Source organism: Magallana gigas, chromosome 5, assembly GCF_963853765.1.
Source record: "Magallana gigas chromosome 5, xbMagGiga1.1, whole genome shotgun sequence".
In the NCBI taxonomy this organism is placed as follows: Eukaryota; Metazoa; Mollusca; class Bivalvia; order Ostreida; family Ostreidae; genus Magallana; species Magallana gigas.
Window position 1 is genome coordinate 27,112,612 of NC_088857.1, and position 16,576 is coordinate 27,129,187.

At 33.5% G+C, this 16,576-nt stretch overlaps 1 protein-coding gene and 1 long non-coding RNA gene across 2 annotated transcripts; both read left to right on the forward strand.

Annotated features, from left to right (window-relative positions):
- Positions 1 to 323: 323 nt before the first annotated feature.
- On the forward strand, positions 324 to 16,131 carry LOC136275452 (uncharacterized). The gene is made up of 11 exons (XM_066084738.1): positions 324 to 442; positions 605 to 642; positions 750 to 819; positions 955 to 1,161; positions 1,662 to 1,796; positions 2,449 to 2,613; positions 2,688 to 2,725; positions 14,151 to 14,205; positions 14,298 to 14,576; positions 15,267 to 15,458; positions 15,549 to 16,131. Exons 1-11 carry the CDS (start codon positions 427 to 429, stop codon positions 15,683 to 15,685), a joined length of 1,332 nt encoding a protein of 443 aa, XP_065940810.1. The 5' UTR covers positions 324 to 426; the 3' UTR covers positions 15,686 to 16,131.
- Positions 3,770 to 8,794, forward strand: LOC136275453 (uncharacterized). Its single transcript, XR_010714016.1, has 3 exons — positions 3,770 to 4,991; positions 5,082 to 5,360; positions 8,623 to 8,794. It is a non-coding gene; the product is annotated as an uncharacterized lncRNA (long non-coding RNA).
- Positions 16,132 to 16,576: the final 445 nt, after the last annotated feature.

The following is a 16,576-nucleotide window of genomic DNA, read 5'->3' on the forward strand; positions in this document are numbered from 1 at the left end:
ATGTGTAATTTTATTAAAAATCATCAAAAAGCAATGGAAGCAATAACTTGGGACAGACTATAATTATAGGAGAGAACATAAATAGGCATTATGCCTGCTGTTCAATCCATTTACTTGAATAAAATACTTCTTATATTAAAAATTAAACCATAAAAATCTGCGCTCGGCCAAACAGTCACACCGGTTTACATATTATTCCGTTTTCTAGACTTTACATGAAATATCTAAATCTAGTGGTGCAGAAAAGCTACAACGTAAGGTTATCAATTGATCACCAAGTCTGATGTGAGACACGAACGACAACTTTGGTAGAAAAAATTACACCGGGTTCGAAATACTCAAAATACTTTTCAGCAGACGATTTTTGTGTAATGACATTTATTTATATATTGAACTACTCATAGCAACAAATAACCGTTAGTGGGAATGAATTTGTTTCAACGTGAGTGAAACTTTTAACATATATTAATTTACTGACTTGAAATTTGAAATTGAAACATGCACGATTGTAATGTATTGATATAGTAACGTTACATGTAACAGAACTGTATGTGCACATTATCGAAAAAAAATCAACACAATAACAAATTTAAATTTATTTCAGTTTTCTTTCTTGCTAGCTGTATGAAAATCATAGTTTTGGTAAGAATGTTGTTGTTTGCAATTAATCTACAACAATAATATTTAAAATATAATAATTAAACATGTAAAAAGCTGTCATGGTATAGTTTTCCGTTCTTTTATTTAAGGCATCAGATTCGCCATCTGAAGACAGAGGAAAATTGAGCATTGATAAAAAATACACGAAAAAATACTTCAGTAAGAAAAAAACTACACTCGTTATTTCGCTCTTATATTATAAGTGCTATACATATAAGTGATTGTTGTGGCTTTCGTTTTGGAGTTTATGATTTTCTTAAAAATATTGATTTTGTTTTTTATGAATTTTTACAGAAAAAAGATATCTAACCTTTGACGGTAATATCAAAGTTGTGGGTGACGCAAAATTAGTTGGAATAGCATGCTTTCCGAATACAAAAGTCAAACACGAAGATGGTCGGCTATTTATTAAGGAATTCATTATTTCATGCAAACATTTCTTTATGAGATGGGCACCTGATTCAAGAAGTTATGATGCTGACAAGTTCTACACATTAGCTGGTAAGGTAAAATAAGAATATAAAGATAATGTAGTACAACAAATATAAGATTTAGTTTTTCTATGAAACCTGTACGGATGAATGCATATTTTTGGATATCGTCGGTACTAATACGCGCCAGGCAGTGAAGACTTCATGCTCGCTATCTTTATACTTATGAATCACAAAAGAAAGCATTTTATTGCTTAATAATAACAGTGTCAGAAAACAATATTTTTTGAACCATTTATGATTAATTCCAGTCAAAATGTGTTACTCTTAATCGTAATTTTGTATTTCAAATATTGGTTTTATTCGATTGGCCCATTTGACAAACAGTTAATCAACTACAGTACTGAGGCATGTCAGGGTCGTTAATGATGGCCTTTTACTGTCTTTGAGGGCAAGACAATTTAAAGAGTCGGAATGTAAACTAATACATGTACTACTGATATATTAAAAGACTTCTAGTATGTCTTACATACCAGTTGAGTTTGGACTGATGCGTTTTCGTAATTCTAGAGGCCTCATACAATGACGGAAAAAGAGGGGAATGCAATGCAAAATGGGAATCCACTGCAGAAATGAAGGATATGCCAAATTATTTAAAGTCAGCGTTGGAGAGCAGAAATATTGCTGAGGATGTCACCACTGACAGTCAGTATCAGTTCAAAACGCTCTGCATTATCTCTTGCATGACCTTTTCCCCTATCTTTGTCCTGATCTGCTGTAGAAGGTGAGGAAATATGTACATTCATGTGTTATTCAAATCCCTATTGAATGTACGTACATGTACATGTATTCAATAAAACATGTTTATGTATACTGAATTTATATTGGAAACCAATTTATACTGATTACTGAAGAAAGAAGCACATTAATTGTGTTGCTGCAGCTCATCAGTCAGGTCAATAAGTTGATATGTTAGTACAAATGTACATGTATGTAGTTATAGGCTCACATTGTCTTTATGCTTTGCTTCGTAACAATGAAATTAATTATTATTACATGTATTCTTTATGTGTGTGGATATTTAGTGGTATTTTCCTGTTCTAATGTCATAGACCATTGCCTATACAATTGAACTAGACGGATAATTTGCCTATACAATTGAACTTAACGGATAATTTATACAAATGCACTCGTGGCTTTAATATAAATAATGTAAACGTTGACTATAATTAAGTTATAACACAAAGATTTGTGTTATAACACTACATTTACCAAATAACTACTAGTAATCATAAACTTGTTGTTTGCATATTCAAATTACATTGAAAAACACTATGAAATGTTTTTATTTTCTCAGGGTTTAAAAGCTTTATGAATATGTATTTCATACTACATCGATGTGACCCAATTCCTGGGCGGTTTCTCTGTGAAAATGCAGTAGAAGCTCACCATGTAAAAAGAGGCCATGTTACTTTGTTATCCGACTTTTACAAACCCTCAGACAAGGAAGCATCACCAAAATGTATGTATGGATGTTCGACCTATCCATCTAAAACACATTCATAAAAATTTTATCCATCTTATTTCACGTTTCAGGCCCAGATTACAAAGACGAAAGCAAATTCTACCAAATGGCAAGTTATTAAGTTATCCCAGTTTCCAAATTGTTTTTTTTTTTAAATATTTTTTGCATGTATACATCTTCAGCCTAGTATTTTAAGACCATTACACCAAAAAGGCATAAATCGGACGTATTAAAAGAATTTGTAGTTGTAGTTACGTTGTAAGTTTGTGCCTCAAACTCGCACCCACTTTGAGGTTAGAAATGACCACTACTGGCAATCAAAGTGCAGGTCTTGAACAATATAGTTTATAACTTTGATCTACGACGCAGATATATTTTAAAATAACTTTTGTGAAAGGCGCAGTGTCATACAGAGAATGGTTATATGGTGAGTGATATAATTAAAAGCTTTTATTGCTTTTTTTGTTTCCTTCATCACAAAATCTGGCCACAAAAACATGATAAATTCCAAGAGTCACGCATTTTAGTTTAAATGAAAGTCTACACCATGTATAATATCCCTTTATCAACAGCGTAGAGCTTTTGACAATAGCTTTGAAATGGATTTTGATTTACTATTTTTTATATGTATTCGCAAATGGTAATTCTTCAAAGACGTGTATTACATATTGCATCAAACTTGTTATTCTTATTTTGACTGGTACCTCTTAATTCCAAGAAAAAACCCAATAAACTTTCTTTAACGATGCAATTTTAAGCGTATACAAGTAGGTGAAGTAACCACATTTTTATTTAACTAAATCGCAGTACTTTACATTTAATTTATTGCACACTGGTGAATGGCATATGAAAAACTTAGACTTACACAGAAAGTTGTCTTTCAGAATCTTATGGAAGAGCCTTGAGACATGTATCCCAAGCTAAACCATAAAGAACCGAATTGCGCTCGTGTTCGATATATTTTTTGTAACAAAGGGTTTTGAACATTCTTCTTGGAATTTCCAATTGATTCTCTATTTTATTAATGACAAGTAATTTCCTAAACAAGACAAAACAAATGATTTAAAATGAAAATTGACATGTTGCTCGATCTGCAATATACAGGTAAATATCGGTATCTCGAACTTCGGGGGGGGGGGGGGGGGGGCTCATCAAAACTTCGAGACATCCGGGAGTTTGAGATATCCGAAGAGGCTTTCCAATTCTAAATCTGTGATGTTCTTATGTCAACACTTTCTTTAGTACCGGTATATACCGAACTTTTCTATCAATAAACGAATAATCAACCATTTGATTAGATAGTTTTAGTTTGTGTGTTTTATTTGTGAAATATAATCCATATTTGTAAAAGCAATCAAATCATAAAATCAATATTTCGTCAACAATACGACTTCCCATCCTCATCACTCTCGATGGTTCAGAACTTTGAATAGAAAGAAGCAGTTGCAATGTAATTTTTGAAATTCATCACATCGGAAACGAAAAATACGAATTTGAAATTAAAAAAAACCCCATCAATAATTAATCTAGAATTAACAATTAACATATTTTTATATCATATGTGTTTGTGAAATAACGTATCTTATATTAATTCATTACGCTCAAAGCTTTAGTACTCATATTGGAAACAACCCGTGTATGATGAACCGGAAGTCACTTTACACGCTACGTGTTCAATACATGGACTGTTTCTGTTAAATTTGAATTATTTTTCTTTTCAATCTTCGTATTGGAATCATGCTTCATTGTTATTGGACCGTACATGAATAAAAGAAATAAACTCGATTCCGTAATTAATCGTTTTTGTAAATTGACAATTATCAATGTTAGATCGATTCTCCGTACAAAGTGAGTTTTATCAAACACAATATCGGTAACCGTGGCTGCGTTTTTATCTGAATTTTATAAAAAGGGTACTTAATGTAAAAACTTACACCGTGCATGTACATAACAAGAGGCCCACAGGCCTTGACGGTTTCCTGAGTACCATAGTCTTTTTAACCTACCACTCCTTATCTAAAATAATAGTAAAATGGCAGAATTTTAGTACTCTTTGAATTGGGAATAAGAAAAGAACATACTGATGGACACAGTCTTCAGTTCAGTTCGGTGTCATGGATGTTAGGATGATATTATATCAAGGTCAAAAACTTCGATTCAGGCTGTTTAAGTAACTTTTGGTCGTAAACTATCATTCTAAGTACAGTTTCCAAGCATAGATATTGCATGTATGCAAAGCAATGCATTGTTACATGTTTGCAGATATTTTCTGTCCATATGAGAGCGTCTAGTGCATGTTCTTTGTATTCGTCCAAAGCGATACGATTTAGTTGATGAGTATAACCGAAAAATGAAGGAAAGCGTCAACTCTGAAGGTACACTGTATTACTTTGAACTTTGTTATTTGAAAAGTATGCTTAAACAGATATCAACAATAACTTAGAGAAAATTAATGTGATTTTTAGTTTTAGGATTAGCAGAAGTAGCTTATACCGCTGATAGGTTAAGCGAAAAGAGAAAGATGAATATTCGATGCAGTGTTCATCCACATTTCGCGAGGCTATTAAAGTCTGTTTCGGACTTTTTCATCTTCTACCAGCCTTTGAGTGGTGCGTCTCTAGCTCGCAGCTTACTGGTGGGATTCCAAGGCGAAATGCTGTGGACAGATCTGTACAGAATTCGAATGTTTCCACAATTTAAAAATCTGCTGAAGGAGAAGGATGCTAGCTGTACTGTTGGCCACGGTGTGTTGATTACCTGTATTTGTTGCTTGTGTTGTATTTATTCAGGCTTTATGAAAAAGGTACACATCTTATTGAACACCACGTCTGTTTTAAACACCATTGAACGATGCAGTAATAGTATACATTTATTTATGGAAGGGAATTACCGCCAAAATTCTATGTATCTTGCTTTTATTCTTATTATGCTTACTTCTTTATTCCTCTTTACATTTACACTTGCATGTCACTTTATTGTTTTCATATTCATGCTTATCTAATTTCACTTTGATTCTCTTTGATCCTTCATTGTTTGCTTAATTCTATGTTGCAACATTCTCTTCTTATTCGTGTTAATTCTTTCTTCTATCTCTGTTACAAACGTGATTCAAACACGCAAACCATAGAGCACTTTCAATAAAGACGAATACATGTTGCATGAATTGAATGCTGCATTATGACGCCAGGCGGCAGTGTGCGCGCTACAATTGCTGCTCCCTGAAGAAGAAAAAACGTAGCTTGCTAAATGTGTGATGTTTCGCACCATGACATTTCGCTCCAAGGTTTATATGTTCAGATCAAGAAATGGAGGGGAGGTTTATGTACTAAGGGTTAATTTATAATTTTGTTTGCCGGGGAGGGGGGTAGGTCGAGTTCTATTTTCAGTAGGTTTACTATGTGGATTTAAAAATGTTTGAATTTTCAAGGGTGGTGGGGTGACTGGAACCCCCCCCCCCCTCCTAAAATAAAATAAAATTCTAAGTCTGCGCATCAGTTATTTACATGAGACGATATAATCTTACAGTTCTCATAATTAGCACCCGTATCATAATTATCATTATCGCAAGCTTGATATGGAAGCCGGTCAATTCAACTCTTCATTTAATCAAAACCAGTTGACAGTTAGACATGTATGAGGTTCATGTCTCTAAGTTACATGTATCATAGCTTATATAAACACCTTCAAATCTAAACATGGACATTCAGTTACATGTACTTGATTTATATTAAAATAAACAAAGTTAACCTACAATAAACATGGCTGTGAATGATACATACACATTTTTATCACTTCGTAAATTTGTTTAAATAAGAAGCATACATTATTTATGTTTTGTATTTTGGAAAAAAAATATTTCATTTAGAACTTTATATAAGAATTTTTATTAAGATTTGATTTAGATTTTACACCAAAACATATAAACAGTTATATCACATACCGTATATATTTTAATCTCTTTGCCTGGTTTGTTTTCGTTTACTTATTGTGTAATTAAGTCACTGATAATTAAGATTCGTTAATTTTACCGCGTATACTTCTGCGATTCCACCGTGCTGTGCCGAATCGCAAGAATATAAAATCGCGTACACCAAACTTTGTTTTCATATCACAAGTTCAAAACCTGTAGAAAAATAAGTGAGCCATGATTTTAAAACCTGCAGTTTTAAGTTTTTTAACCCGGAATTTCACGCGGATATTAATTCATTGCATTTAATCAGGGGTACACAATACTGTAGCCTAACGAGAGGTACATAGTGATTCATGCAAGTGATAATTTTCACACGTACTAGAGTTCAGGAAAAGCTACTTCTTAGCATTTCGTACCCCAGTCCTTTTATTGTTTTTCAAAAACATCTTTAAATTTGGTTTAAATTTATTTTTTTCATCTACATGTTCCACGGGTACCTTTGGACAGAACCGTGCATCACCCCACCTCTTTTCACCTTAAATGAAAATAAAGTCCTGTCGACAAGTACTTATGACATGTTCCTCTTCTAAAAATTAACCGTTCCTGCAAATAATTTGCAAAAAATTTGTTACTGCATATATATATACAATACATTGCATTGCGGATCTAGAACGAGATCAGATCCACCCCAATGGAAAATTCACACTTATTTATAACCAATAAAAAAATTAATACAAAATAATCTCTCAGACCCCCCCCCCCTCACCACCCCCCCCCCCCCTTATGATTTATTTTAGAACCGCGCGGAGACTTTTTACATGTATACAAAAAAACCGTATCTTTTTGAGTCTGCGTATATCGTGGCTTGTTTTAAAAAGTTGACTATATTAACATGCATTTCATATTCCTATACTAAGCCCTTAATTTGAGATGTTTTCACGAATTTATTAAATTTATGCCATTTGTTAGTTTCGTTTTAATAAATCTTCGGGAGCAGCAATTGTAGCGCACACACTGCCGCCTGGCGTCATAATGCAGTATTAAATTCATACAACTTGTATTCGTTATTGAAAGTGCCTTATGGTTTGCGTGTTTGAATTCACGTTTGTAACAGAGATAGAAGAAAGAATTTACACGAGTAAGAAGAGAATATTGGAACATAGAAATAAGCAAGCAATAAAGAATTAAAGAGGATCAAAGTGAAATTAGATAAGCACGAATATGAAAACAATAAAGTGACATGCAAGACTAAATGTACTGAAGAATAAAGAAGTAAGCATAATAAGAATAAAAGCAAGATACATAGAATTTTGGCAGTAATTCCCTTCCATATTTATTTCCCTTGGATTTGTCTCTTCCGCATCCGACCTTTGCCAAAAAATTAAAATTCCATATCCCAAGACTAACTTACTCCCAGTAATATATGTACGGAACAATACCCAAAGTGAGTCTAAGATCTGGAAAATAGTTCCAATCTCAACCTATGATTCTTGAAAATTGTAATATGAGATGTGCTTGAGATAAACGTCAGTCGTTTATTAAATCACATGTAGATGCTGGATTTTAAAGTAATATGAGCTGTATTTATTAGAATATAATTTTGCTATTAAAACCTGCTAGTATGATAAGACTGCATGTAACTTAAACTTTTATTATATTTATAAAAGAATCATTTAAGATTTGAAAAAATCATTAATTTCTGTCAGAAGAAAGATTTCTCTTCGAAGGAATATATAGCAGATCAATTTGTGTACAGGACGACAATAATTCAATTTTGTACAGGACGACAATAATTCAAAAATATGACTAACAGAAATTTAAAAACCGTGATATTTTTGTCATTTTAGTAGAAAATAACATTTTCATAAAAGAATAAATTGCAGCTCACATTGCTTTATTTCTTGTTTGTCAATACAAGCATCAATAACACTTATATTTTCTAAATATAATGAAAAAGAACCCAATCACAACAATCAAGCACAGAATTCTCACTCGATAGTAGGATGAGAGATTAAGGGGAGGGGGGGGGGGGGTGGTGGTCAAAAATATCACATGTAATTTTTTCTTCTTCATATTTCGTGGTGTTTAACTTTCAGCTTCCAAAGCCGAAATGAAAGTAAACATTGTGTTGAATGAATGTGACGTACTGAGCGGGGCATTTCAATGTGCAATAGTAGGTAAACATAAAAGATCCGGCAAATCTGTGATCCTTCGAGGCATTTACGAACTGAAGGATACAGTAGCTTCAATACCAGAACCAGGCTTGGGATGTACGAGTTACCAGTTAAAGCCAACTATGCATTTCTATATGTTTTTGAAATATATACAGCATAAAGAACCTTAATGAAATGATTCGCTTTTCATTCAAGGTAAATCAGCAAAAGCCGACGCGTCCGTTTCATTGACGGCAGCGGTAAAATCAAGAAAGAAGGGCAAATCAGCTGGGTATAGAACAGTCCCAGAAGTTGGCTGGATGATGTTAATTTGGATTCTTTTGTTTATCCAATAAACAAAGTGCTTGGTTATTTATAAAGTAATAAATATGTTCGAACCATTTGTTTGCTTGTGTATGACTAAAAGGTCCTGCGACACTGCATGTCATTTTTTAAGGACACAAACAAAATATTTGGACCGGAAAAATATATAATGCGTCATATATGTAATGCAATTTCCATTGATAGTTTAATCGTTTTACAGAAAGCGAAATCCTGATTTGATTACATAATATGTATTCTACGGTTTTCCGGTAACTAACCAAAGGAATTTGTTTGTCTAACGTTACAAGAGTACCTCTTTGAAAGGACAGGTGCGTACAAGGTGTTATATACATGTATATCCTCCAATAGAAACAATAGAAAAGATTTATTTCAAAATGTTGCTAAATATTTATTTTTGCCTAGTTTATTTTGCTTATACTATAAATTTTACGTTGCATGTCAAAAACGTGCTTTCATTCTGTTAACACAAGAGGTACATGTACATATGTTTTCAAATTAAGCCACGTGCACACAACGTTTTACGCCTTTAACTTGACCATTTACTGTGCTAAATTTAAAATTGCAAATTTTGGTATGAATGGCTCTTGAAAAGTACTTTTATTTAAAGGATACATTTTTAGCTCACCTGAGCTGAAAGCTCTGATCACATTTTGTCAGTCGTCCGTCTGTCCGTCTGTCTGTAAACTTTTTACATTTTGAACTTCTTCCATAAAACCGCTTGGCCAATTCCAACCAAATTTGGCACAAAAGCATCCTTATGGGAAGGCAAATATACATTGCAAAAATGAAAGACCGATTTTTATTCAAAGCGGAAAAAACCTCGAAACTGTAGAAAAATGGGGATGCATTTAAAAAAAATCTTCTTCTCAAGAACTACTGAGTCAAATTCAACGTAATTTAGCATAAATCATTCTTATGGGAAGGGAAATATAAATTGCAAAAATTAAGGGCTAATTCTGTTTCAAATTCGAGTAATTTACGAAAGTAATATTAAGACAGAGAAAATGGGGGTCAATCATTTTAACTTCGATATTTCATGTATCGAAAACCAGTTTAGAGGACCAGTCTATGCTAAGGCCCTGTCACACCAAGCTGCGTCCCCCACGGCGTGTTCACGGCGTTGTAAAATTCATGGAATCGCCGTAGGATCGCAAGGAAAATTCAGAAAAAATGTACAATTTTATTTGAAAATTTTACAAGTGGAAATGTCACGGCGTCCTGACGGCGATTGAGGCGTTCTTACGGAGCTCCCATGGCGTGAAACTGCGTTTCCACGGAGTTCTACTTGGCGATTAACTGCGTTCTCGCTGAGTCTCTGCCGAGCGCTTATGACGTGCTAGGAGTTTTTACCGCGCGTCCACGGCGTGCTCTGCGCGCTGACTGCGTGCACAAGACGTTCTTTACTTCTTGGTAGGTCAATATTAATTTGTACAATTGTATGGGAAAGAAACAAGAATTTAAAACTAGTAATTAAATAAATGATTGAAAAATTGTTTTGATTTTATGAAAAGGTTCGTTGTAATTGAGACATACTAGTAACTACTTCTAAACAATTTGTGAAGGACTAGGACAAAATTCTTAGTAGTCAGATCTACAAAAGAGATCCGTTATTAGTTGTTAGAAAACAAAGAAAAGATGTGAAAACATCAGAACCAAATGGCATGAATTCCATCTACGTCCATTGATAGGTCTTATATTAGCAAATGCTACTTTTTACATAGTCATCTACATCCAGATTGATAATTATTACATCGCTTGCTATTGTACAACAGCCATTGTTCGAGTTTTCGTGGTCCTGATGACAACGCACTAGAAACGCCATGAGAGCGTGGTATAAACGCAGAAGAAACGTCGCGAGAGCGCGATGAACGCAGCAACAGCTCTTTGGGGTCGCTGTGTGAACGCTGCCAAATGAAAAACAACTTGTTTAAACGCTGCGGATGCGCAGTGAGAGCTCGATAGAGACGCAGTGAGATCCCAAAGGACTCCGTGAGGTCTCCTTGCAAGCGCAGTTGACTTATCACTGCGTCTACACTGCGATTAGCTGCGTTCCTTGAGCGCGCCGACGGAGCTCTCGTGGCGCTGTTGGAGATCTTACGGCGCTGTCACAGCGACCTCACTACGCTTCTACGGCGTGTTTATCAGAATGTAGAGCCACGGCGCGTACTTTGTGCATGTTCAAAGTGCACGCCGTCTCATGGCGTTCTAAAATGTTCAAGGCGATCTCACCGCGACGGACGAAGATGCCGTTGCGTTGTTACGGCGCTGTAGGAGACTCTACTGCGTTTACCTTGGCGTCTTGAAGTTGAATGGACATGAATTTAATATATTTGTGCCGTTTATGTGAAGTAAATTGAGGTTAAATATTTCAGTGCGTTGACATTTTCATTTGTGACGGTGGTTTTAGCTTGTTTTGATTTTCGTTTAGCATGTTTAGTTTCTTTTTTTTAACTAGAGAGGAACCATCGTCTTTATTTTAGAATTAAAATTTTTTACGTGTAGACCGGTAAATCAGACAGCTGATTGTTGACATGTATCTGCGCAAAATCTATGCACTAACAACATATTATAGATAACTATTCATTATGTTGGTACATGTAATTCGTTACGATCTCTACGTAATGGTTGATTAATGCAACATGTTTTATTAAAATGCTCAGCAATTTCAATCTAAACAGAGATTATTCTCGCAGCAAGAAATATATAAGTTTATATATGATGAAAAATAAATTGAGTTTTTTTCTTTGTTTTAGTGCATTTTTCTCTTGTTTTAATTGTTTACAAATTTCTATAATTTTACTAACCTGAGAGTCAAGCTTCGAGTTATAAGCAAAATACAGAGCTTTGCGCACAATGCTACTGTATGTTTGTACACAAAGCTGAGGTCATGCTTTAGTTCGTTTATATTTTAAATGCAGCTATGCTAAATAGGAAATACCAAGTTTAAAAATCTAAAGTTGAATGTAATAAACTCATGTGAACAAAAACACGACTCAAACCAAGCTTGCTTATAATTCTACGATTGACACTGAAATTTTGGTTGATCAATAGAAATGTCTTGCTAAAAGGATGATATTCTGTTACTACTTTCTGGTGCCCCTTCTTAAACGACGAATTGCATAAAATCTACACAAATTTTTGATAGTTTCTCGAACACAAGTAAATAAAAACAACGTCTTTTAAAGAGTTTCCATAGTCCTGACACATTATCATTATGAGGATAAAAGCATTATCGGTGTTCTTAAAAAATTATTGCAATGGAAAATCATCTTTGTAGACATTTGTTGTTTTTAATAAAGATGAAAATAATGGGTGGATTCATAGCTCAAACTCTAGTTTTCGTTCAGCAACCAGGGACCTCTTGAATGAAAGCTCATCAAATTGTCTCTCTCCTGTTAAAATTTCGTGGCATGAAGTCAGAATCGTTTTACGGCAAAATCTGGATTGAAAAAATCTGAAAATTAAAGTAAAAGGAGGGAATTTCACAGTTTTGGAAAGGGTGTACATCAAATAGTTTCAATTCTTTCTTTCAAATGATAATTCAATTTTGACACTTGCTTTTAAAATTGCAAATCCTCTTTTCTGACATGTGTCAAGCATTCTGATTTAAGATATCCCAATGTATATACGCTCTGCAAGTATAGGAACTATTTTACTACTTTGTTGTCCTACCGATTCTAAAAATAGTTAGAGGGATATACCCTGCTAAGTCGTGTGATAGGCGGAGGATTGTAGACAGTACCTAGATCTTGCAGCTGAGAGGGTGTTCGACTCGCGTTTTCCTTTAAATTTTGTGCTTTTACTTTATCTTAGGAAATTAAACCATATTTTCTCAAAGTGTTCATGGATTAATAGAAAATATTTGAAACTGTTTATATAACGATAAAAAATACACGATAGTTTTCTTGCCCATTAAAATGATGTCAAATATCAATTACCTGGATTAGCGTTAGCACAGTCAGGGATTGTTTTGAGATCAAGTTGTTAAGAAAATAAACATAGAATTGAAACTATGGAAAAAGTATGAATGTAAATGTATGTTTGATGATGGTCAGATATCCCACATGTATTAATGCACACCTTCTAGTGTATGATTTCTCGATAAGATATGTAATTAAGTCATTTAAATATCCGAGGTGATGGGAAGTGTATGCACGTGTCTTTCATTTATTTAGAACAATTATGCAGGATGCATAAAGCTATTGTAATAATGGCGTTTCTTATTGCGATTTGTCTTTTGTTAAATTGTTGCCTATAAAGCCGCCTCAAGTCAACTTAAAAAAACCTATATCAATATATAGTAAATGTAACACATAAGTGATCAAGGAGGAGATAGCTTGGTTCTTGAAGTAAAAAGTTTTCACAATTCGCGGATTTTAGCCTCTCTATGATTTACCAAGGAACACTTATTTGAGGTCAGGAATTGGAGAACAATTTGAAAGAATCATGGAGTGTATTTATTCAAAAAGCATTCAGTAAATAAGACTTAGCAAAATAATTGCAATTTTAATTGGGTTCAAAATCGTGTAGAAAAATTCTAAAATACTAGTAAGAATTAAAACAGCTTCCGCTATACCAAATACTAGTAGCTATACAAAAGGTCACGTTTTGTCAATTGTATTGATTTTTTTATGCTTGCGAATAATATTTGCGAGAAGTGTTTTTCTGTTGTTGTCCTTTTTCCCTCTTGATTACGTGTTTATGAAACAATACTCTGTATTTTGACACGTACAATGCGCATGAATTACCATGATCTACTTTACATAGCACTCGTATGCTGCTGCACATAGAAAAACTGTGTTTTTGGCTCTGACGCTCTGTCGATATTAAAAGCATGGGAGAGAGAGAGAGAGAGAGAGAGAGAGAGAGAGAGAGAGAGAGAGAGAGATCCAGTATTAACTACACAATATGCAAAATGGCACATCAAATTTAAAGAGAGCCCGGCTTTCTGTTCTTCAGTACTTTGATAAATAGTAGTTATGCATAGAAATGTTGTCACAGGAGTGAACTATTTTAAAACTAGATATATAGATAAAAAGAACGAAAAATGTAGGGATTTATTATTGTTTAAATACAAAAACATAACAACAAAAATGAAAAATAATTTTTGTTGTATTACTCTGCAGGACACTTTAGTAGCCGAATACAACAAAATAATGCTGGAAAGTTTCAACATCAAAGGTATATGCTTACGTTGACACTTGTGACCGTTATTATGAACGATGTTCTTTTCTTTTATTGAACGAAAATATGTTATTTTTATTATTTACTAGATTTCGGAATGGCGAAAGTGGTTTATAGGGATATTAAGGGAAGTGGCAAGAGAAAGATAAATATCGAATGCAGATTAAGCCCAAAGTTTATACAGAATGTAAAGACGGTATCGGCGTTTTTTATTTTCTACCAGCCTTTTAGTAATATACATCAAGCACGTCATCTCCTGGTTGGCTACAGTCAAGACATACTGTGGGCGCAACCGTACAGAATAAGAATGTTTCCGCAGTTTAAGACTATGTTGCAGGACAAAAGTGCAACATGTACTGCGGATAAAGGTAATGGAGTACCAGTATTTGATACATTTTTATTATATTTTTTTCAATTAATATCAGTGTTACTACCAATAATTACAGTTGAATAACTTGTGCAAAACAATGCATGCTACAGTTGACGACTTTCTAGAAAACCCAAAGCGAACTCTTCAAGGTTCAAGTAACCTTTTCTGAACGTTACGTGTCCGTCTGTCTTTTCACACCAATGACTTCTATTCAAGAACTACATCTGCTGAAATCTTTTTTGCAAGAGCCATATACAATGCTATAGTATTAAAATATGTAAAACTAACTTGATAAAGAGTTAAAAGATTATATATACATAACAGCAATGCACAAAATTTGATGCAAGAAATTATGGAGACGACTCTTCAGAAATTTAACAAATGAAATACTAGTTAACAGCATGTGCTATATTTGGTAAAGTATATCAGAATATGAAATGTTGATTTTGATTTTAGTTTTATTTGATAGTTATAAAAATCTGATTTGGAAAATATTGAAGCATAAAAATTCATTTTACCTTAACATCAATATTAAAATAGGCATAATACTAAAAAATTGTTTTAGACATGAAAACGTAATACGAATACATATAAGTATTTTTTATGTGATGTTAGTTATGATGAACCGTTTATTCTCCAAATATGTAGTTTATTTTACTTGATTTCTATAATTAACATTTTTTTTTAGCTAACATCGCTCATATGAAAGTGGATATAGTGTTAAATGAATGCGACGCACTTAGCGGCGGGTTTCAATGTGCAATTGTGGCTGAGGTTAAAAAAAGACATAAGGGGCACAATGATGGATCCGTCAAGTTTGAAATTCTACGAGGCTTGTATAAATTAAGGGAGACCTCAGCCTCAAAACCAAGCCCAAAATGTAAGGGAATTGTGAAAGTAAAATAAAAATCAATGAAAAGAATTAAAATGTTTTATTTTCCCAACTTAAATGTTTGGTGATTTTTTCCAGGCAAATCTTGGTCTGATGCCTCATATAGAATAACGGCTGCGCGAAATGTGGGAGAGTCGGCTGGATATAGAATACACCCCGGAGGTGGCTGGATGCTGACCTTAGGAATTCTTTTGCTAATCAGTAGTAGTTTTTAAACTTCTAGAAGTTCTTTTGGGGATGAGCGTGAAAAATAAAATTGGGCTGATATTAATTGTACATATTGGGTGTTTCATATTAAAATACGCCTGTAACATGTATGAAGTTTTGTGTATATCAACATATATTTCTATTTTGATCCGGGTACAAACACTGAATTACGGGAACAATGCTGATCAGATTTGTACCACATACCATATATGTTGCTCAGTATGTATTGTTTCAGGACATGTCACATAGATGTTTTTGGTATTGTTAAATCTTTGATTATTTTATTTTTTGAATAAGTGGACGTAATCTACAATTTGTCTATCTTACAATGTATCAAATTATGTCTCCTCTAAAACCATTTTAATTGGCTATTTTATTTATTTTCTTTATTGTTAATGAATATATTAAGTAATAACTGATAAATGTGACTTAATTAATAAAGCTTGATGACACATGGTGAGTTTATATAAAGCGCACTTTGCAATCAAACAAAGTTTTCGAGGACCGAGGTCGAAACAATGATGCAAGTCAATTAAATAAATCAATTTGGATGATAGACTTATTCATACCAATAAACATGTATAAAGTATAATATATATAATACAGACAATTTAATTTATCATAATAATCAGTATAGTTTTTCTACCCAAGAAGGATATCACTTATATTTTAATATTAACCAGATATATCTTATAAAAACACATTCAGTTAGAGGGACACAGTCAGCATATATATCTGTGAGAGACAAAATGATTTTCAAATTTAGAGTGTTAACACTATTAACGGTGTTAACATTATAAAGATATTACAAATTCAATCTAATTCGAATCCATCGGTTTGCATTTATACAGTGTTGGATCTAATTTTGATGATATTAATTTTCATTGAACAAAATATGA

Excerpts from the sequence above, each read along its gene's own strand:
- LOC136275452 (XM_066084738.1), top strand. Across the intron at positions 643-749 it reads GTATGAAAATCATAGTTTTG|GCATCAGATTCGCCATCTGA; the intron begins GTAAGAATGTTG and ends CTTTTATTTAAG. Across the intron at positions 820-954 it reads ATACACGAAAAAATACTTCA|AAAAAAGATATCTAACCTTT; the intron begins GTAAGAAAAAAA and ends GAATTTTTACAG.